This window comes from Camelina sativa, chromosome 6, assembly GCF_030686135.1.
Source record: "Camelina sativa cultivar CO46 ecotype springtype chromosome 6, ASM3068613v1".
Lineage (NCBI taxonomy): Eukaryota > Viridiplantae > Streptophyta > Magnoliopsida > Brassicales > Brassicaceae > Camelina > Camelina sativa.
Window position 1 is genome coordinate 11,857,002 of NC_141885.1, and position 22,341 is coordinate 11,879,342.

At 34.7% G+C, this 22,341-nt stretch overlaps 2 protein-coding genes, 1 long non-coding RNA gene and 1 pseudogene across 7 annotated transcripts; 3 read left to right on the forward strand and 1 right to left on the reverse strand.

Moving 5' to 3' along the window:
• Window positions 1-206: 206 nt before the first annotated feature.
• On the forward strand, window positions 207-4,259 carry LOC147942456 (uncharacterized). Of its 3 annotated transcripts, XM_087452906.1 has the most exons (14): window positions 207-453; window positions 630-680; window positions 1,110-1,270; window positions 1,682-1,708; window positions 1,961-1,999; window positions 2,139-2,217; window positions 2,375-2,428; window positions 2,863-2,974; window positions 3,146-3,218; window positions 3,326-3,395; window positions 3,536-3,660; window positions 3,854-3,905; window positions 3,993-4,040; window positions 4,152-4,259. In XM_087452906.1, the coding sequence occupies exons 3-10, from the start codon at window positions 1,196-1,198 to the stop codon at window positions 3,389-3,391; spliced, it is 525 nt and encodes a 174-aa protein (XP_087309032.1). In that variant the 5' UTR covers window positions 207-453; window positions 630-680; window positions 1,110-1,195; the 3' UTR covers window positions 3,392-3,395; window positions 3,536-3,660; window positions 3,854-3,905; window positions 3,993-4,040; window positions 4,152-4,259. The 3 variants fall into 3 exon arrangements, with proteins under 3 accessions (XP_087309032.1, XP_087309031.1, XP_087309033.1); XM_087452905.1 differs by lacking the exons at window positions 3,993-4,040; window positions 4,152-4,259 and having other exon boundaries at window positions 3,536-3,685; window positions 3,854-3,974; XM_087452907.1 differs by lacking the exons at window positions 630-680; window positions 2,863-2,974; window positions 3,146-3,218; ... (3 more) ...; window positions 3,993-4,040; window positions 4,152-4,259 and having other exon boundaries at window positions 230-453; window positions 2,139-2,407.
• On the forward strand, window positions 4,244-13,237 carry LOC104790658 (kinesin-like protein KIN-4B; annotated as a pseudogene). The gene is made up of 22 exons (XR_015558896.1): window positions 4,244-4,485; window positions 4,557-4,605; window positions 4,772-4,810; window positions 4,959-5,018; window positions 5,210-5,900; window positions 6,091-6,548; window positions 6,965-7,799; window positions 7,882-8,020; window positions 8,514-8,600; window positions 9,220-9,847; window positions 9,943-10,033; window positions 10,115-10,224; window positions 10,303-10,825; window positions 10,919-10,996; window positions 11,085-11,156; window positions 11,268-11,352; window positions 11,421-11,599; window positions 11,692-11,781; window positions 11,871-12,095; window positions 12,215-12,381; window positions 12,514-12,593; window positions 12,725-13,237. The product of XR_015558896.1 is annotated as a kinesin-like protein KIN-4B (transcript).
• Window positions 13,238-16,509: 3,272 nt separating this feature from the next.
• Window positions 16,510-19,830, forward strand: LOC147942457 (uncharacterized). Of its 2 annotated transcripts, none has more exons than XR_015558897.1 (8): window positions 16,510-16,645; window positions 16,951-17,002; window positions 17,216-17,313; window positions 17,505-17,577; window positions 17,988-18,068; window positions 18,240-18,327; window positions 19,174-19,332; window positions 19,518-19,830. It is a non-coding gene; the product is annotated as an uncharacterized LOC147942457 (long non-coding RNA). The 2 variants fall into 2 exon arrangements; XR_015558898.1 differs by lacking the exon at window positions 16,510-16,645 and adding an exon at window positions 16,692-16,811.
• A 1,155-nt stretch (window positions 19,831-20,985) lies between these two features.
• Window positions 20,986-22,160, reverse strand: LOC147942458 (uncharacterized). Its single transcript, XM_087456063.1, has 5 exons — window positions 22,032-22,160; window positions 21,671-21,935; window positions 21,369-21,462; window positions 21,141-21,283; window positions 20,986-21,074 (listed from the first exon to the last, which is right to left on the reverse strand). Exons 1-5 carry the CDS (start codon window positions 22,158-22,160, stop codon window positions 20,986-20,988), a joined length of 720 nt encoding a protein of 239 aa, XP_087312189.1.
• Window positions 22,161-22,341: the final 181 nt, after the last annotated feature.

Sequence of the window (22,341 nt, forward strand, 5' to 3'; positions counted from 1 at the left end):
AGATCTTTTAATTTGTGTGTGCAGGAAAATCACACATAACGGTAAGAAAAAAGGAGAATTGCAAAAAGAAGATGCCAGCTGTTGATTATTTCAAAAACAAAAGTCAGAGAGGGTAACGCCTGTTTTAATCTTTACCGTTGGTTTTCAGAAATTGATTAGATCTTCACTGTTGAGTTTTTTTTTTAGCCTTTCACAGTTAAAGCGCATGGGAAGGGTTTTAGGCGATTCCTTTTTCTATTTTTCTAAAAAAAAAAAAAAAAAAAAAAGGAAAGAAAGAGAGGAAAAGAGATTCAAAATTGCTGCCAAGAATCGATCATCATCATCATCGTCATCATTCGCTTCTAAATTTGCAATCGTCGTCGTTATCTTAACATCGTTCGAACTCGCTCTCATCTTTTATTTCACTAATTACCAAAGTTTCGGGATTTCTCTGTGATCGATCAACAGATCAAAGTAAATCGAAGCTTTTTGTTTTTTTTTACTGACCTTTCATCATCGTTTCAACTCTCTCCCTTTCTTCATCGTTCTTATTTTTTTTTTTTTTTGGTATTGTTATTTGATGTTTGGGTTTTCCAATTACTAAGCGCAATTCCAATTTTTTTTTATTTTTTGTTTTTCTGTTTTGAAAGGGGTTGGAACATTATGGAAGAAAGAGGAGTCGAAGATCATCTTTTGTTAGGGTTATTTCCTTCCTACTGTTTAATTCCTTCCTGATTCCGGATTCGTTACCGTCTTTATGAAATTGCTTCTTAATTAATTCTTATGATATATATATATATATATATCACTTTTTTTGGTTCCTTAGGGTGAGGATTAATCGAAGAAATTGCTTCTTAGTTCTGTTTTTTTTTTTTTTGGGTTTGTTTCTTTTCTTTTCTGAGATTTTGAATTCGACACTAAGCATTAAGTAAGTAGTACCATTATTTCATGGAATACCTAGAATAAACTAAGACATATGTCTGCGTTGTGATCTGTTGCTTGTTTTTCCTTCATCGTCTCATGAACCTTTCTTTTGAATATCTCTCATGGATGTTAAACACAGGATCTTGGAAGCTTCGTGTGTTTTTTTTTCCCCCTTGATATTATTGATTTAAAACCACGTTTTGCAGGTTCAAATGCTTAGACCTGGATGGAGATGGGGGGATGATCACTCCCAGTGAAATGCAATTTTTCGACAAAAGAGCAGCTGCATCGCATGGAATGCGTAACCCAGGAACCTCTACTCTTTGAAGATATCCTATGTCAAATATTCGACATGATGAAACCAGAGGCAAGAGTTCCTTCAAAATCATAACTGTTCTGTTTTTGTTTTCTTATCCGAAACATTAATTTGTTGAGTGACTCTTTCAGAAAGAGAAATGCATCACATATTCCCACTCCAGGATCTGAAAGCATCTAATTCGTGGTTCTTATAAAGTTTGCCTCGCTTTGGTTTAATGGCTATTGAAACTATTAGCAACTAAATATTTATTTGGTTGCAACATGATGCATATCAAAACAGAAATCCTAAAAAACACTAATGCGAATGTTAGAGCTGTGAGTATAGTCTAGAGGATGTTCTAATGCGGTATGAAATCACTGTTATACTGTGATATGGTTTTGAGTGTTTCTTTTCTTTGATATGGCTTTTATATTTGTGTACTTATGCTGATGTTACATTTTTCTGTTCAAGTTTCATTAGGATCACAGAAGATACTCTCGATGTAAGGTATGTCTATTCAATTGATCATCTTGTGTTGTTAACTGTGCATCTCGGTAGAGTTACTGTAATATATCTCCTGGGAGTATTAAGAAGTTTTCTTGCATAAAATGGATTTCTGTTTTATCTGTTTCTCTGTTGATAAAATTCATTTGACTCATGAAGGAGTACTTTGACATTTGTTTCTCTGTCGATAAAATTCATTCAACTAATGTAAGAAGCTAGAACTTGACTCATCACTTCTCTTTCTTTCTTCCCCAGTTTCAACATTTGGAGTTGTTCTTGACATGGTGGTCACAGGTTGGTAAATCTTCTTCTACATATATGCGAGGATCAACCTACTTATCTATTTAATAAATTCTGACATTTTTTGAGCCATTACTCTAATATGCAGGATGCTAGAATTTGACTCAATTCTCTCTCTTTCTTTCTTCCGCAGTTTCAACATTTGGAGCTGTTCTTGGCATGGTCACAGATAGGAGAATCAAATGGTCTTCAGGTTTCTTCTGTTTTTCTTGGTACATTAATATTGCTCAAAAGCGGCATTTCAGTAACAGCCAACAGCTAGTGCTTAGTTTCAATCCTTTAGCAAGAACAAGAACAGAACTTCACTAGCAAGAAGATTTCTTCTGAGACTGTCATGGATCGTCACTTGTTCTCTTTTTCCTGCAACAGAGGTAACTGACATTGGGACATCAATTATGTGGGTCATATATGTTTTCACAAAAGGTAACTGCATATTCTAACTTTTTCTTCTTATTTTCAATGTGTCTACATGAATCCTTAATAAAGTTTTATGTGAGAATTTAGAAAAATATTCCAACTTTTTTAATCTAAGTTATTGCTCCTCCTTTTCATAAGTTTTATGTAAGTTTCATAAGTTATTGCATTTGTGGTTATTTTTTTGTTACTTTACACTGTTGTGGATGCAGGAGACTATAGTTTCTAATTTGTTGCCTCTTAAATTCATAGTTTTTAATCAGGGATTTTATAGTTATTTGTTCGTATATTACTTGTGATGTTGCCTTTCCTCCACATCTATTATTTTAGATCGTCGACAGTGAGGATGCATCGTTCCCATACAAGTGGTTTTTGATGTTTTAAGGTTTCTAAATTGCAATGGCTATTTCTAATTTTAATTTACCGATAAAATAAAATTGCAGGTGATATGGATTGCCTCTCGAGAGATAATCGATCAAGAGAGGAAAGTGAATCGAAGAAGTCACTTTTGAGCAATCACCACCGTTTTAACTCTCCCTTTCATCATCGGTTTGGGTCTCTTGTTATTTTTCCCATCAAATAGTTTAAGATATCAAAGGGAGTAAGATAAAAAGTCACTTTTGACTGATAATCGTTCCAACTCTTTTTCACTAATCATTACCAAATTTTGGAGTTTCTAGTTCTCTTGAATATTCTTAATTATGTGTTCTTTCTTTGATTGATCAGGAAATTCAGCATCAGAAGAGGTCATACGTATATTTCTGGCCGTAGTGTTCTAAGGATGAAAATTGACTTCAATGTTGGCTTTCTTTATTCCTATCTATGTATTCAATATATGTCTAGCTTGTACACAACCATTAGCACCAAAGGTCTTGAGTCTTGATTCTTGACTTTTGCGTGTATCAGGTTTTTGTTCTGGTGGGAAATATGGCACACTCTGCTCTAATATGGCAAGGATGCAAGCTGGAGTAACCTGGTATGATTCCACTATACTTTTTTAGGTGTGAATTGGGATTGTTTCGTTAAACATGTGTGTTACTTCTTGTTTGCAAGCTCTGCTCTATTTTGAAGTAATCAGTGATTGACACGTGCGAGATATTTTTTTTGGTGTTGAAGCTATGCGCAGGAGTTACATTGGTTGAGGTTCTCAGATATGGATGCGATTAGCCAAAGCAACGTGAAGTAAAGGACTATATTATGCATCATCTGCTCTGCGATAATAATGATCACTCTTTTTCCAAGTAACTCCTAAAACTGATTTGTTAGGTGTTTCCTAGCGATCCCCTTGTCTGATTTGTGGTCACATAATGTTTTTGGGGCAAGTCTTGTCCTGTCTTGAGAACCTTACTGCTTTATGGTCTATATTGCATTTACGGTTTTCATGTTTATATTGATAACTCATTTTTGTGTTACTTTATAATGTTGTGGATGCAGGAGACGGAGTTTCTAATTCTTTGCCTCTTCAATTCATAGTTTTTAATCAGGGGTTTCATCTTTTTGATAGTTATTTTGCTCTTATATTACTTGTGATGTTGGCTTTCCCGATTACTGAGAGTAACTTCTATTTTTTTAGATCATGGAAAGTGAGGATGCATAGATGCTTGTAAAGATTTAAAGTGATGTAGGGGCGAAAGGATGAGGATGCATACTGCTTGTAATTTTGATATTCCAAGAACTGTTTAGACTTGCTTCGCGTTCCCATAATATGTTTGGTGACCTTTTTGTGTAGCAGCAAGGTCTTAACTCCTGCGTGCATATTTTCAAGTGGTTGTTCTAGTAGAAACATGACACTGCTCGAAAAGATGATCTTATACTTGCAGCTGGAGTAACGGTAATGTTGGTCTGAACCCACTATATACTTTTTTGAGTTGTGAATTATGTGATTGTTTCGTTTTCTACTTACCCGTGATTTTTTGTTGCAAGCTCTGCTATCTTCTCTGTTCTGTTCGATAAAGGTTGGTGGATCTTTCATCTTCTTAGATTGCTTTTGTCTTTTCAAGAGCAAGAAGACGAGAAAGGCATAAACTTGTTGTTGTTGATCCATCATCATCATCCCCAAACAAGAGGTTACATATGATTTCGATGTTCTAAGGTGGCTGTTTTCTTACGTGTATGTTAATTTACCGATAAATTGCAGGTGATATGGAGGTCGTAAGTCTTATTTGATCCATCGGAGTATTAAGAAGGTTGCTTGCATAAAATGGATTTCTTTTTTATCTGTTTCTGTGTTGATATAATTCATTTGACAACATGAAGGAGTACTTTGACATTTGTTTCTCAGTCGATAAAATTCATTCAACTAATGTAAGAAGCTAGAACTTGGCTCATCACTTCTTTTTCTTTCTTCCCCAGTTTCAACATTTGGAGTTGTTCTTGACATGGTGGTCACCGGTAGGTAAATCTTCTTCTACATATTTGCGAGGATCAACCTACTTATCTATTTAATAAATTCTGACATTTTATTGATGGTCATTTTGAGCCATTACTCTAATATGCAGGAAGCTAGAATTTGACTCACTTCTCTTTCTTTCTTCCTCAGTTTCAACAGTTAAAGCTGTTCTTGGTATGATCACATAGAGGACAATCAAATGGTCTTCAGGTTTCTTCTGTTTTTTTAGTTCATTAATATTGCTCACAAGTGGCGTTTCAGTAACAGCCAACAGCTAGTGCTTAGTTTCAATCCATTAGACACTTTTGTCATTGTGATTCTATTGACTTGCATCACCATGTCATATTCTATAATATGTAGGAAGCTAGAATTTGACTCACTTCTCTTTCTTTCTTCGTCAGTTTCAACATTTGGCGCTGTTCTTGGCATGGTCACAGATAGATGAATCAAATGGTCGTCAGGTTTTGTCTGTTTTTTTGTACATTAACATTGCTCAAAAGTGGCGTTTCAGCAATAGCAAACATATAATCCTTTTGAGTGTATATGGTTATTTATTTTTTACTATTTCGTTCTTGATTGTATTTTATACTACTTGGTTCTTGATTGTATCAGATACTTATATTTAACGGTATAAATTAATTCTTGTTCTGCATACCTCTTAGACGGTTAGTTCGTTTTTTGATTTTAATCCTATGTTACATTGATGATGTGTTGTGGCCTTATCTAGAGGCATGAGTTCTTTAGCATAAACTAGAGTATCTATTTACAAATACATGCTGATACCATAACTTGTTTGGCAGCAAGTTGGTGTTGCTACATTAACATTACTCAAACTTGGGGTTTCAACATGTGATTCTTTTGAATGCATATGATTTACTTATCTCGATAACTCATATTTTTAATCTAAACTGTTCTTTTTTTGCAAGTGAAAGGTAATTTTGATGCCTCTCCTTTCTAGTAAACTGTATATTGCGTTCCTGAAACGCTTTTCTTTTTTTTTTTTTTTTACAATTTAACCATGTGCTGCAGGATCAGTCTAGAAGTGGGAACCAAGGATCAAGGCAGAGAGCTGTTGGGATAACAAGCTCGCCGGTAAATATTCTAAGCTTGCCTTTTGATGTTTCTATTAGATTCTTTATTACACATATATAAATTATCCAAACGTATATGCGAGGATCAACCTACTTATCAATTTAATAAATTCTGACATTTTTTGAGCCATTACTCTAATATGCAGGAAGCTAGAATTTTACTCACTTCCCTCTCTTTGTTTCTTCCTCAGTTTCAACAGTTGGAGCTGTTCTTGGCATGGCCACAGATAGGAGAATCAAATGGTCTTGAGGTTTCTTCTGTTTTTCTTGGTACATTAATATTGCTCAGAAGTGGCGTTTCAGTAACAGCCAACATCTAGTGCTTAGTTCAATCCATTAGACACTTTTATCATTGTGATTCTATTGACTTGCTCAAAGGTGGCGTTTCAGCAATAGCAAACAGATATTCCTATTGAATGTAAATGGTTACCTTTTTGTCTTTTTTTGTTGGATAACTTTGATGTTGCATCAAAATTGTTATTCTTTTGTTGTAGAACAAAAACAATCTACACTGCCTATAGTGTTTAGGACCTTGCTTCAGAAAATCTTTTTATGTGCAATCAGTTTGCCGAATTTTTGGGCTGCTGATATTGACCATCTCTCTAGAGAAACTGGAGAGGTAGCGATGAGGGATAAAGTGACCTGCAAGGTATACATTTTGACTTTCTAAGTTTTTTGTTTGGTTGCGCTTTGGTCTTAGCACTGAAATTAAAAGAGGTGCATAGGTTTTTTTGCATGATCTTGGTAAATGTAAGTCAGGGTGTATATACATAATTAGTTATTTAAGAGGTTTCACAGGTCATCTTGTTTCATGTCGTTATCAGCATTTGGTCATAATCGATATTGTGACTTAATAGCGTGTATGGTATGCTAGTAATTGTATTGGGATCAAGTATATTTGCTAACAATCTTGCAGTAACATTTTCACTACATTTTAAGCTGTTTTATTTGGATAAGACTCATTGTTTGATATCTAAGCTGCTCTGGTTTAGTTATGTGTTCCATCTCTTAGTTTCTGTATTATGCCGCATATTGTCTGTGACATTTGTGCAATACTTTCCGCAGGTGGCGAATTCTTTGAACTCTGATAACTGCTTCCTTCAGCAATGTGGTACTTCCATGTTCCTTTGACATGGGAAACATAGTACGCATGAGCAACAAGTACTGTCTGCTTAAGTTGCGGAATTTTTACTGGTAGTTTTTATTGGTGTTATACTGTTATACGGTTTAAGAATATAGAAAGAGGAGTGTGTTACAAATTCTACTAAATTCTATCAAATTCAGTTGATGCAATAGGAGTGACATGTTATGTCAAAAGCACTTGTACCAGAGGTTGTTGGAGGATTCTCTCTTCCATGCTCATGTGTTCCGGTCAGACTTATTTCGCTTTCCCATTATCTAGTGATGCAAAACACTTTATGAAAGGCAAATTGTGTGTGGCTTGTTTATTCCCTTTGTTTATGGATTAAAGAGGAAGAGATGTTACGAAACTAGTATTTGTAAAGGTGCTCTTAGATTTTGATCCGTCATCTTACATATTTTTGGCATTGATGGTTGGTTTCAATAACCGTGACCCATAACTATGTTGTGATCCAGTATGTTACGCAGTAGGAAAGACAAGAGCACTTGTAATAGCGTTTATACATTTATTTGTTCCTCTTTGCATATTGAATTCTTGTTTTTGGACGATACTCTTTCGCATGGTTTCTCTGTTGTATGTTCATGAGTTCTGTTCAGGCTTATTTCGCTTTTCCATTCTGTTTAGTGATCTCTGGTTCAGATTTTGTAGGATTGAAATTATGCACAACTTTGGTGACTCATGAAAGGCAGAGAGTGTCTTTCTTGTTTTTTCCCATCACTTGTGGATTGAAGCGGAAGAGGTGGTACAAGACTAGTCTTGGTAAAAGTGTTCTTAGATTTTAATTATGTGTTACTCAATGTTCAATAATAACTATAGCGTAACTTCTATTTTTTTTTTTCAGGAGTAGTATTATAGGGGAGGAGGAGTCGAAGATATTAAGTTATTTTCACTGATGATAGTTTCTGGTTTATTTATGTGTTACATATCTTGATAGGGTGTCAATGCATGATTCAAGACACGTGTAGATTTGATATTCTAAGGTATGGATTTTCATGTTCCTTATGTTCTTCAGCTAGATAATTTGATGATGTTTAAGGTCTGAGTGGTTAGTTAGCCAAAGTTACTGTAGAATAATTTATTTATTTATCTCTTAATTTATTTATCTCTTTAGGTTTCTTAGTAGATGGTTCTGTAATAGTTGTCGTTTCCTTAACTAGCTTTGGTTGTTTATGTTTTTTTGACTAAATGTTTTCTTAGGGTACCCACAACAGGTCGTTGGAGCTTCTATTATGTTTCCTGAAATAGATAGATCACAAAAGTTCCATTATACAAAATCACAAAGGGAAATGAAATGTGCTTCTTCAATACTTATCTTTTCATGGGATTATACTAAAGCTACCGTAAAGCTTTCTGTTCGCACATATCTTTTGGGTTATTAGGACTGTAAGGGGGTCTATTGTTAATGTGATTGTTACACTGTATGCAAATCCTAATTCATTAAACATTTGTTTACAGTATACCCTCTTGCTGCAGGATCCGTCTAGTAGTGGCAAAGGGCTGGTGCTTTTAGCTGTCTTGACTTCTGCCTTTAATTCCTCTATCGGGAGAACTAGCTCTCTGGTAAATAGTCTAAGCTCATTCTTTTTATGTTGCAACTAGATTCTATTTGATACATATATGAAGATATAGACATTTCATGTGAATTTCCTTGAAGAAAAAAGGCTCTTTATCTCATTTCATTGAGGTTCCCTCTCATGGATTTCTTGAACTTATCAAACCTTTGACTTGCCATCATAAAGTATATTAGGGGTTAATAGAGAAAAATCTGGCTGTGCTTACTGCTTTTCAGCTTAGGTACAAAAGTCAATCTAATTAGAAACTGGATTTTGCAAGTTTGCTCCTTACTATGACATGTTTACCAAATCACAGCTAATAAATAAATTCCCATGTTCTTATGCAGATGCAGAGGATATATCACGTTTTGGTCTCTTTCTTTTAATGGTTCTCATGTTTCCTCTCTTTCTTTCTATACCTATAGTATTTTACTGAGTTAGCTTTTTAGTGTTTTGATTTTTAAATTGCAGTTGTGGTTTTCTTACGTGTATGTAAATTATCGATGCAAGTAATTGTTGGGTTACAAGTCTAATTGGGTTTCTTTGGCTAAAAAATTGCTTTTGACTAATCATCACCTTTTTTTTTTTGGGTTATTTATTTTCTACTGTTTGATTCATGATTCCAGGTTGGCTCCAGATATCAAAATGTTACTGAACACTCTTTTCTGAAACTTAATCGGTCTTATGGGATGCGTTTCATTCTCTCTCTTGATTGAATTACGGTCCCTAGGAAATTTACAAGCAAAGTTGAGGGGAAGAGGAGTTATGAAGATATTGCATACTTTATTCTCACTGAGGATAAGCCATTTGAGCCAAGTCTTGAGTATTGGTACTATCTTAAGTGAGCTTTTAATTTTTCTGCCGACAAAGCTCCACTATCAGCTAACACAATTTGAAGTACACATGGCCAAAAAGTATATTAAAAGAGGACTAAGATTGTTTACTTGGCAGCTCTAACAGGAGAGGCTTTTTATGTTCTGAGATGCAAAAGATGCGTCAACAGCTACAATATCTACAAGCTGCAGTTTGTGCTCGTGGGGAAACCCCATCAGAGGAACTGCAGATATATAACTTCTGCTGATATTCTTCAGAAGGTTTATAAACTTCTCATCGATAATAGTATATAGTTCAATTTTGAAGGTTATGCGAGAGAAAATCATAAAGCTAGAGTCTGCCAATGAAGAGCTTTCTCGAGAACTTCACATCTATTACAGCAAGAGAGCTACTCTTGATTATTGCAGTCTTGATGCAGAGGTAAGTTCTGTATAGGCTAGGCAATTACGATAGATGATTTATTTGGCACATTTCTTCACTGCTTTTGACAAGTGTTACTGATTTTTTTACCTCAGGAAAATGGTATAAGTTTTCCAAAAGATGATGGCCTTAAAAGGGGTTTTGAAAGCATGAATTCAAATTATGAAATGAGTGAAGCAACATCAGGTTTTGGACACTGGCTTCTCTAGAAACTTGTTTCATGAAACGCATCTGCATTCTCCGACCCTCATTCTTGTCTGATTCAAGGTGGAATTTCTGAAGATATTGGTGCAGCAGAAGAGTGGGCACATGCACTTAGGCAGAATAGCATGGGCAAGGAATTAAATGAACTAAGTAAACATATGGTGGAGAAAGAGGTTTAGTCGTTACGCATCTGAAGCTTTCTAATTAGGATTGAATTATTTTGAGAATCTTATGATTTTTTATATTTGCAGTTAGAGATGAAACTATGTGGGTTTGGAACTGAAACTATCAGACAACACTTCGAGAACAAAATGATGGAACTGGAGAAAGAGATAAGAACTGTACATGTGAGACAAAACATTCGAAATTCTCTTGTTGCTATTTTATGTAAATAGCACTGGAGAAAGATAAAAGAACTGTACATGTGAGACAAAACATTCGAAATTATCTTGTTGCTATTTTATGTAAATAGCACTGGAGAAAGAGAAAAGAACTGTACATGTGAGACAAAACATTCGAAATTCTCTTGTTGCTATTTTATGTAAATAGCGGAGTCATGAGTAACGTCTACAGGTGGAGAGAGATCTATTGTTGGCTGAAGTTGAGGAACTTCCTGTTAGTTCCGATAGACAAGCACAAAAACTAAAAGCACTCGAGACACAGATTTCAAAGAAGAAACAAGACAATCAAGTTGAGGTCTTGAAACAATATTAAAAAAGTGAAGATGCAGCAAAGCGTTTGAAAGCTGAAATACAATACATCAAGGCTCAGAAGGTTGCGTCTTGTGCTATTGGATTCTTTCTGGATTGCTAGTCCATATAATATAGCTGTACATTTTGACTTTTCTTCTATTTTTTGTTTATCCAGGTTCAACTACAGCAAGATGAAACAAGAAGCTGAACAATTCCGGCAATGGAAAGCTTCTCAAGAGAAAGAGTTGTGCAGGTACTTTATCTCTATCCACTTCATCACCTCTTTATTGTCCGTCGAATTTTTAAAGCTCATGTTGCACCTTTTCATTGTTTTTGGGTAGCTTAAGAAAGAAGGAAGAAAAACTGAGCATGAAAGACTTAAACTTGAAGCTCTCAATAGACATCAGAAAATGGTAAGAATCTTATGATTCTTTTTCCTGCTTGAGAGAATCACTTACTAGAATTATCCAATCCTAGTGCAGATATAAGAATCTCAAGATGAAATGTATCTTGATGTCTTGCAGGTTCTTCAGAGAAAAACAGAGGAAGCAGCAATGGCAACAAAAAGCCTTAAAGAGCTGCAAGTCTTCATTCACCACGTATGGTCAGGTAAATTATGCCGAAACACACCTTCGTTTGTTCTTGTTTCGATCATAATCTTTTTGCTTTCTTTCCAGTTACTACGAATGGTCATCCACTAACTAGACAGGTATCAAGAATTCCTAATTTAGATATGGATTCGTCATCCTGCACAAGTATCAACTGTTTCCTTTCTTACCCTTTGCAGATGAACGAAACTAGAGGTTGTGACAAAAGTACATCAAGTTCGTTCTGAATATGAAAAGCAAATTCAAGTGTGCGTCTTCAAAATTCTGTTTCATCATGTTGTTAACTGCAAACTTTCTCCCAGAGTTTTCCTAATCAATAATTTACTCTTTTTGCATATAGCCGATCTGCATTGGCGGAAGAGTTAACCTCATTGAAACAAGAGATGGACTTTCCTTCAGGTCCCCATCAAGAGGTAAATGGACAGTTCAGGTACAACATTATACTTGAAAATGCCTCAGTAGCATAAACTATGCTTGACACTGAATAGTTTCACTTTATGTCCTGTTTTTATTTTCTAGATGCGTCAAATTTTTATCACCAAACAGAAGATTGGAGAGAATAGCTTCTCTTGAGAGTATGTTGGATGTTTCCTCAAATGCTCTCACAGCCATGGCCTCTCAGCTCTCAGATGCAGAGGAAAGAGAGCATAGTCTTCATGCTAAGACTCGGTGGAACCACGTTCAGTCCATGACTGATGCCAAAAATTTTCTTCAATATGTGTTCGATTTTTCTTCTGAAGGAAGGTAACAATACTCTTAAACCTGAATCGAAAAAAGTAGGTACAAATACAAACTTTTGGACGAAATGATGCTTCTTTTCCACACATGGGAGGTTGATTTTATCCTACTCAAACATCAAACAGGTGCAAAATCTGGGAGAAAGACAGAGACATCAAAGAGAACAAGGAACAACTCAATGATCTCCTCTGCTTATTACAACTAACCAAAGTCCATTGAAGAGAAGCAGACGAGGGATCAAACAGTGTCCATTAAGCTGGCTTCATCATCATCATCATCATCATCATACTCGGTTTTTAAACTTAATCCTTATTTCCAAACTAAATTCAAAAGCTCTTTATGGGGCCTTAAAAAAGTAAGCAAAATTCCAAACTAATCAGTGGTTGACACGTGTGAGATATTTTTTCCTTTTTTGTTTGCGCAGGAAAAGAGAATTGCAAAGCACATGCCAGCTGGACCATTAAGCTGGCTTCATCATCATCATCATCATCATCATCATACTCGGTTTTTAAACTTAATCCTTATTTCCAAACTAAATTCAAAAGCTCTTTATGGGCCTTAAAAAAGTTAGCAAAATTCCAAACTAATCAGTGGTTGACACGTGTGAAATATTTTTTCCTTTTTTGTTTGCGCAGGAAAAGAGAATTGCAAAGCACATGCCAGCTGGACCATTAAGCTTGGTAATCTGATTAGACCTCCTCTATAATAAAACATGGGGTTTTATTTTTAGGCGAATTCAAAAAAAAATAAAAATTCATGAAGAAGCTAAGCTTTTTAGTGATCGCGGTTATCAAGGGTCTTGAGTGACCATCGTTCATGTGTCTCCCATGGATGTTAAACACATGATCTGGGATGATTAAAACCACGTTTGCAGGATCAAATGCATAGACCTAGATGGAGATGGGGTGATCACTCCCAATGAAATGAAAATTTTCTACAACCAGCAGCTGCTGCTTCGCATGGAATGTATAACCTAGGAACCAAAGGCAAGGGTTCTTTTTACAAAGATATCGTATGTCAAATATTCGACATGATTAAAAGAGAGGCAAGAGTTCTTTTAAATCTTAACATGGTCTTCTTATATTCCTGGTTGTTCTGTTTTTTTTTTCTTATTCGAAACATTAGTTTGATGAATGACTCTTTCAGAAGGAAAACTGCATCACATATTCACACTCCAGGATCTGAAAGCATCTAATTCGTGGTTTTTATAAAGTTTGCCTCCCTTTGATTATTCAGTCTTTGGTTTAATGGCTATTGAAACTATTAGCAACTAAATATTTATTTAGTTGCAACATGATGCATATAAAACAGAAATCCTGAAAAACTCTAATGCGAATGTTAGAGCTGTAAGTATAGTCTAGAGGATGTTCTAATGCGGTATGAAATCATTGTTATAGTGTGATATGGTTTTGAGTTTTTCTTTTCTTTGATATGGCTTTTACATATGTGTACTTATGTTGATGCTACATTTTGCTGTTCAAGTATCATTAGGATCACAGGAGATACTCTTCCATTGTCGCAACTATATATCAAGCTCTTCTGAGGATTCATGCTCTGCATGTAAGGTCTGTCTATTCTATTGCTTATCTCGTGTGTTACCTGTGCATCTCGGTAGAGTTACTGTAATATACTTATTTCTCGTGGGAGTATTAAGAAGGTTACGTTGCTTGCATAATGTGGATTTCTGTTTTATATGCTTCATCTGTTTCTCTGTCGATAAAATTCATTTGACAACATGAAGGAGTACTTTGACATGAGTCACTTGGTTAACGCATCCAAATAAGTTCTTTGGACCCTTTTTTCTGAATTAATTTGTGTTCCTTTCCCCTTTTATCACGTCTCTCTTGTTCACAATTGTTTCCTAACTGGTTTTCTATACTTGATGATCAGTACTTCTTTACGATTTGTCTTGGAGTTGGCCGAATCAATATCCTTTTGAAATGTTTCCTTTTTCAATATACGTAATTCATTCATACTTCTTTTATTGGCGTTTATTCACCAAAAAAAAAAGTTATTTGCTGTTCAAGCTCTGTTATGGTACCCATTTTATTATCTTTCTGATATAAAAGTGTTGTGAGGTGTTTAAGGGTTTGGCTACTTTTTCTCAAGGTTTATGTCATTCTTTTTTTATAAGTTCATAATATTCATTGATGTAGATTTAAATTATCCAGAATCCCCCACAACGCTTTTGTTTTATTTTACAGGTGATGGATTTTATTGTTTCGTCACTTCAACCAAGAAATCTCGATGTTCATTGATAAATTTTTGCCCCTTCTTGTGATTGTAATGTTCGTAAGTCTTTCCCTTCTTGTGATGGATTTAGGCTTTGATGTATAGCTTTTGCTGGATGATGGATTTCCATCTGCTTTTTGTGTTTTGACAGTTTATTTGCAAATATAAGTTCAGAGCTTAAACATTATAGAGATGGATATGGTAGACAGGCTAAATATTGACCAGAGTGTTAGGAAATCTGCATGTTTCCCTGGAACGTGCTTCTTCACCACTTACTTTTGCATGGCATTCTACTAGAGCTACTGTAAGGCTTTCTGTTCGCACATATTTTTGGGTTCTATTTTTTAACAGGGCGCTAGTTAATGTGATTGTGTTAGAGAGGGTTCGGGACCATACTCAATTAAATTAATTTAGTTTACACTGAATGCAACTGCCAAGTCTTGTCCTGTCTTGAGAACCTTACTGCTTTATGGTCTATATTGCATTTGTGGTTCATGTTTATGTTGCTAACTCATTTTTGTGTTACTTTACACTGTTGTGGATGCAGGAGACTGAAGTTTCTAATTGGTTGCCTCTTCAATTCATAGTTTTTGATCAGGGGTTTCATCTCTTTTATAGTTATTTGTCCGTATATTACTTGTGATGTTTCCTTTCCTCCACATCTATTATCTTAGATCGTGGACAGTGAGGATGCATCGTTCCCATACAAGGGGTTACGTATGCTTTTGATGTTTTAAGGTTTCTAAATTGCAATGGTTGTTTTCTTACGTGTATGTTACTTTACCGGTAAAATTGCAGGTGATATGCATTGCCTCTCAAGAGATAATCGATCAAGAGAGCAAAGTGAATCGAAGAAGTCACTTTTGACCAATCACCACCGTTTGGGTCTCTTGTTATTTTTCCCATAAATAGTTTAAGATAACAAAGGGAGTAAGATAAAAAGTTACTTTTGACTGATAATCGTTCCAACTCTTTTTCACTAATCATTACCAAATTTTGGGTTTCTAGTTCTCTTGAATATGCTTAATTATGTGTTCTTTCTTTGATTGATAAGGAAATTGAACATCAGAAAAGTAAGGATGAAAATTGACTTCAATGTTGGCTTTCTTTATTCATATCTATGTATTCTATATATGTCTAGCTTGTACACAACCATTAGCACCAAAGGTCTTGAGTCTTGATTCTTGACTCTTGCGTGTTTCAGGTTTTTGTTCTGGTGGGAAATATGGCACACAGTGCTCTAATATGGCAAGGATGCAAGCTGGAGTAACCTGGTATGATTCCACTTTACTTTTTTAGGTGTGAATTGGGATTGTTTCGTTAAACATGTGTGTTACTTCTTGTTTGCAAGCTCTGCTCTATTTTGAAGTAATCAGTGATTGACACGTGCGAGATATTTTTTTGGTGTTGAAGCTATGCGCAGGAGTTACATTGATTGAGATTATCAGATATGGATGCGATTAGCCAAAACAAGGTGAAGTAAAGGACTATATCATGCATCATCTGCTCTACGATAATAATGATCACTCTTTTTCCAAGTAACTCCTAAAACTGATTTCTTAGGTGTTTCCTAGCAAACCTCTTGTCTGATTTGTGGTCATATATGGTTTTTGGGGAAAGTCTTGTCCTATCTTGAGAACCTTACTGCTTTATGGTCTATATTGGATTTGCAGTTTTCATGTTTATATTGATAACTCATTTTTGTGTTACTTTATACTGTTGTGGATGCAGGAGACTGAAGTTTCTAATTCGTTGCCTCTTCAATTCATAGTTTTTAATCAGGGGTTTCATCTTTTTTGATAGTTATTTGTTCTTATATTACTTGTGATGTTGGCTTTCCCGGTTACTGAGAGTAACTTCTATTTTTTTTAGATCATGGAAAGTGAGGATGCATAGTGCTTGTAAAGAGTTAAAAGGGATGTAGGGGCGCAAGAAGGTTTGTGTGAGGATGCACAATGCTTGTAATTTCCCATAATCTGTTTGGTGACCTTTTGTTTTGCAGCAAGGTCTGAACTCCTCCGTGCATATTTTCAGGTGGTTTTTCTAGTAGAAACATGACACTGCTCGAAAAGATGATCTTATACTTGCAGCTGGAGTAACGGTAATGCTGGTCTGATTCCACTATATACTTTTTAAGTTGTGAATTATGTTATTGTTTCGTCTTCTAAGATACCTGTGATTTTTTGTTGCAAGCTCTGTTCTGTTCGATAAAGGTTGGTGGATCGTTCATCTTCTTAGATTGCTTTTGTCTTTTCAAGAGCAAGAAGACGAAAAAGGCAAAAACTTGTTGTTGTTGATCCATCATCATCATTCCCAAACAAGAGGTTACATATGTTTTCTTACGTGTATGTTAATTTACCGATAAATTGCAGGTGATAAGGAGGTCATAAGTCTTATTTGATTGCCTCTCGAGAGATAATCGATCAAGAGAGAAAAAGTGAATCAAAGAATTCTCTTGTTATATTTCCGATGTATATCAAAGGGAGTAAAGTAAAAAGTCACTTTTGACTGATAATCGTTCCAACTCTTTATCATTAATTATTACCAAATTTTTGAGTTTCTAGTTCTCCTGAATATTCTTAATTATGTGTTACGATGTTGGTTCATCCAACTACTGTTCGTTTTTTAGGAATTGAAAATATTGTGGACAAGACTATTCTAGGAGTTCGAAACATGAGACGGTACTTTTCTAACTTACTTTCTCTCTTGATAAGTTCTTTTTCTACTTTACACTATTCAAAACTTTGCTATCTATTCGTGATTGAATAATGTTGTAATTTGAAAGAGGGTGGCTAGATGGTGTTTAGTTTGTATTAAGGACGACACATTTTACACTCTTAGTTTCTGTATTCTGCCGCATATTGTCTGTGACATTTGTGCAATACTTTCTGCAGGTGGCGACTTCTTTGAACTCTGATAACTGCTTCCTTCAGAAATGTGGTACTTCCATGTTTCTTTGACATGGAAAACATAGTACGCATGAGCAGCTTAAGTACGGGTAGTTTCTAATGGTGTTATATTGTTATATTTGTTTAAGTTTAGCTTATATTTTCTAAAGTAGAGGCTTTATAATTTTTATAAAGCTTATTTAAAGAAATCCATTTGTACATCTTATCACAATGCTTCAAATTAGTAAACTTAATCATCTTTTTTTTTTGGGGGGGGGGGGGGGGGGGGGAACAGAACTTCACCAGCAAGAAGATTTCCTCTGAGACTGTCATGGATTAACACTTGTTCTCTTTTTCCTGAAACAGAGGTAACTGAGATTGGAACATCAATTATGAGGGTCATATATGTTTTATAAACTTGCATATTCTAACTTTTTCTTCTTATTTTCAATGTGTCTACATGTATCCTTGAGAAAGTTTTATGTGAGAATTTAGAAAAATATTCTAACTTTTTTTATCTTGTTTCATAAGTTATTGCTCCTCCTTTTCTATCTTGTTTGGTCATTGTACAATTTTCTGCGCGGATACATATATCTGGCTAGTTTCCTGGAAGGCTTTGTCTCCAAAATTTCCGTTACAAAATCACTGAGGGAAATGAATCGTTTTTCTTCACCACTTAGTTTTTCAAAGGATTCTACTAATTAAAGTTAGTGTAAGGCTTTCTGTTTGCACTATCTTTTGGGTTATTAGCATGAGAAGGGGGTCTTTTTTTTAACAGGGTACAAGGGAATTCCTTCCAGAAGAAGGCAACATTATTACTAAGTTGTGGAAGTAAAAACTTAGTTAAATGCTTACTGGGGTAAGTTGAAGATTATTACAAGCCTGTGTTTTTTGTATACTTGCTTTTATGTTTTAACAATAGCAAGATAGGAACATATGTGACGATGGAAAAACTGTTGTTGATCCCGGCTCTCCTTTGTGATATACTATATATTATATGCATGAGACATTTTTTTATAATATACTGTAGGATCAGTCTAGCAATATGTGGGAACCGAGGACCAAGGCAACGGCTGATGCTTTAGCATCCTTGAGTATATGTCTTGGAGGATAACAAGGTAGCTCAATAATTATCTTTTCATACCGTAAGTTTATAGTTATATATGAAATGTTTTCCTTTCTTTGTCTTGTTTTCCTTGTTGCTTTCTTTTGGCTTTTCTATTCTCATTATAGAGATTGTGCTTTTCCAAGGATGGAAGGTGATACCAATATTTCTCATTAGTTTTTCTTTTGTATTTTTTTGTTGGCACGAAGGCCTTATTCTGTAATATTGGCCTCTTTTGAACAGTGGTCTACATCTGGTAAATTTCCATTAGATTTGACTTGGCTATTTATTTTGTTCGTCGTTCTTTTACTGATTTTTATGTGATTTGTCTTTAGATAAGTTTCACTTGTTTGGCTGCTAAGCAAGCTGCTAGGGTTGATTTATTTGTTATATCTCTTGGCTATATAGCTTGTTGATGATTCTTAGATACGTATAGAATTTGATGTTCCAAGATTTATGTTCCGTAGAGAGATACTATGATGTAGAAGGTTTTCGTGATTTAATTTTTCCCCGGCTCTTGATTATGTGGGTACACTTCTTTTTGTGAGTTTCTCTTTCTTCTACGGTTCAAGCCTTTGGCATAATTTTAGAGTAGAAGATTTAGCTTGTATGAATCACTGAACCACTAATACAAACCCTTGATTATTCGGGTGTATTTCCTAGTGCTATGGTCTTTCTCTTTATTGAAAATTTATATGCTCTAGCTAGAAGATCACAGAGGTTCCAACAGAGAACTGCATTGGGTTCCTACTTAGTCTCCTGAGATGGCTTTATTATCATGCGGGCTTCATCATTTCCTAAGGTTTAAGTTGTAATAATATTTTCTTTTTGTTTATATGTTTAATTTACGTCATTATAGGATGCTAAAGATGCAAAAGCATGCAAGCTCCACTATGATTAATCCTTATTATGCATACCCCTTAGACGGTTACTCCGTGCTTTGATACTTAATCCGAGCTGACGTTGATGATGTGTTGTTGCCTTATCTATTTACCCCAGATCTATGTTTAAGATCATGGTAAGTTTGATTTGTTATAGATCATTGGTTTCGTTAGGGTATGACCTTCTCGTTAATTCTATTTGCTAAATATTGTTGGAAAATCCAACAAGCACATGGAATCGAAAATTGCTGATGATCGAGTATTCCCTTGGAATTATAGTACAATTTTAAAGATGACAATATGATATTTCAAGCTGATGCAGCTATCTTGACGAGGTAGGAGTGACGTGCTATGTCAGGACCGCTTCTTCTTGTTGGATGCTTCTCTGACTCATGGAAGGCAGAGTGTGTGTTGCTTGTTTCTTCTTCCCTTCCTTTTTGGATGGAAAAGCAATAGATTATTCCTTGTAAAAGTGCTCTTAGGTTTTGATCCATCATCATACATATATTTTTTTTAGTGAATCTCATGTATTCTTCGTTTAGGTTTTAAGAGAGTAAACAAACAAAATTTTACACTTGTTTCGCTTTGATTGTTTGATTGATCACTGTTTATGACATCTTAGGCTTGTTTTTGTTTTTGTTTTTTTTTTTGTTGTGTTTGAGATTGCTTCTGGTTTTTTCTGAATATCTCATCTATGTATAGGTCTGTGGAACGATACAAAGTGGCAACATTGACGTAGTTCTTCGGGCTATCAGTTTCTCATTTTGTCTTTCCTAACTTACTATTATATGAGGTTGCATCTTTTGCAGGGTTTAAGTTGATTTTGTTGGCATATTTTATGAATTATAGCTCTCTTTATCATATGTATCTAGAGGATGCTGAAGTAGTTCTTGCCACACTTGTTCGTCTTCATGCTTTTACTAATCTTCCTAGTGTTGTTGGCTTCTCTGTTTGTTGCAATCTACTATGTTCTGCCATAGATTCTTGAGGTTTCAATAGAAAAGCATTGGTCTAGTCGAGGATATCTTTATATGTTGAGGCATTTATTTATTTACGAATCTTTAATAATTAATCGTATAAGCTTGTGCTGCTGGCTTCTCTTTTTATACAATTGACATGGATAACTAGTAGTTCCTACTTGGTGGAAACGAGAAAAAAAAAAAAAAACTAGTAGATCCTAACTTATATAGTTATATGAATCAATTTGTTTTAATGGGAGGAATAGGGAGGAACCCGCGCTCGGTATTAAGATTTTAATAAGAACTGTTTTTTAATGAATTTATATGTAATAATTGACATATTTAAATATAGTAGTTTATATTTTTGAAAAGTGTTAAATGTTTTATTGAATTGTCAAGAATTTTGTGTAATACTTTCAATGTGAAATATTAACGAGTCTTTATAATAAACTATTAAACTGTAGAAAATAGATATTGAAATTCAATAACTAATTTCCAAATTTTTAAAAGGGTGAGGAATTGCCAATGGTTTAAAATTATATATTATAATGTATCATCTTAGTTACAAACCAAAGATAAGAGTAATACAAAGTTGGATTTCAATTAGCGGTTAATACAAACATACTAAATTTTATAGACATTACAAAAGATAAAATTAGTCGACCAACGCCCCATTATTTATATTTGAGTGCCTGATTTTTCACTTTGCTGCTTGATCACATGGTTTATGTAATAACGTCCAACAAATTCAGTCATGAAAATATATTAAATGTTTTAAGAAAATTTACTTAAACATAACACCGAACTTGATTTTATATAAGTCAATACATCTTACATAGCCTGGTGATGTTCCAGTCCTTCGAATTCTGGTTTTATAAAGATCTTCGAAGAGTCCAAAGTGTTTTCAAGACATGGTGCACCTATGAACATTTATAATTTTAGATGAATTCATTGAATACCTTATATGAAAAACTTATGTAACATACCTTCATATTCACCAACCCTCATAAACCGCATTACACATAACACAGGTTCGGATTTGTAAATGAGATGGCACCCGCTCGATTGCCATATGGTCATGAATTGGAATGCGTATTTGTCTTTGAGACGACACTTCACAGTTTCACACCTACATGTTTATCAAATCAATTTAAATTTCAACCAAGACAGCATTAAAACATAACAGTCATAAAGGTAGAGTTAATATCTTTTACATGCCATTCAACAATATGAGAACAACTTCATCATTATCAATGATACTCGCAGGTTTCCTTCTATCTTCCACATCCATTATACACGCACAAACATCTAATAAGGGAAAAAGAAATAATTTAGGTTTACAGAGTGTTTCTAAACTATTTTTGGTAAAGTGTTGATCGTTTTTTTTTACGAAGCACCATTACACAAAATTACATAAATCCTAAAAAGAATCTAGTTTTCCGAATACAAAGATACCCATTAACTACATTGACGGATTGTTACAAAATAAAATAAAATCTATTTCAGAAATTCTTACCGAAAGAGATGTGATGATCTATTCTTCCACGTTTTATATCATCCAAATACTCAAACCGAAAGTAGTTTTTAGGACTCAATGATTCGAGCAGCTTCATCTTGGTTTCACCCGTAAATTTAATCTGGTAGGGATGATGAGTATTCCTTTCCTCCATGGTTGGATTGATCACTTTGAAATTTCTAATACTGTACCACTCACCATCGTCAATATATTTCGGGAGATTAGTGAGTGTATCGGGTAAATAAGGAGCTTCAATTGTGTCTCCCTTCACAGTTTTTCAACAATTGTGTAAGAGATGTTATATACAATAACTATTAGAACATCAGATTTCAATAAAATCAATTTAACTAACGACACTAACCTTTTCATCCACAAGAAGCAGAACTCGCTTGGTAACGAACTCTCTGACTTTCCAAGAATGTAAGACCTTGGCGTTTACACACCAATTAGTTCTTCCGGGCAGCAAATCAGCAATATAATCGAACCTCATAGTTTTCTCAAATTAGGTTTATTCTTGATTCTTCTCTGTTATAAAAAACAAAAGGGGGTTTTTGATTTGTAGGAATACAAAGAGTCACACTTGAAGATGTTAACTTATTGAAGATATTTTCATGTTTTCATTTTTAAAAACTTAAGACTTAGATATTGATATGATAAAGGTAATATTATTA

Excerpts from the sequence above, each read along its gene's own strand:
- LOC147942456 (XM_087452906.1), top strand. The coding sequence starts at position 1,196 with ATGGAATGCGTAACCCAGGAACCTCTACTCTTTGAAGATATCCTATGT. Across the intron at positions 1,709-1,960 it reads GAAGATACTCTCGATGTAAG|TTTCAACATTTGGAGTTGTT; the intron begins GTATGTCTATTC and ends TTTCTTCCCCAG. Across the intron at positions 3,219-3,325 it reads GGATGAAAATTGACTTCAAT|GTTTTTGTTCTGGTGGGAAA; the intron begins GTTGGCTTTCTT and ends TGCGTGTATCAG.
- LOC147942458 (XM_087456063.1), bottom strand. The coding sequence starts at position 22,160 with ATGAGGTTCGATTATATTGCTGATTTGCTGCCCGGAAGAACTAATTGG. Across the intron at positions 21,463-21,670 it reads AGATCATCACATCTCTTTCG|ATGTTTGTGCGTGTATAATG; the intron begins GTAAGAATTTCT and ends TTCCCTTATTAG. Across the intron at positions 21,075-21,140 it reads GAGGGTTGGTGAATATGAAG|GTGCACCATGTCTTGAAAAC; the intron begins GTATGTTACATA and ends AAATGTTCATAG.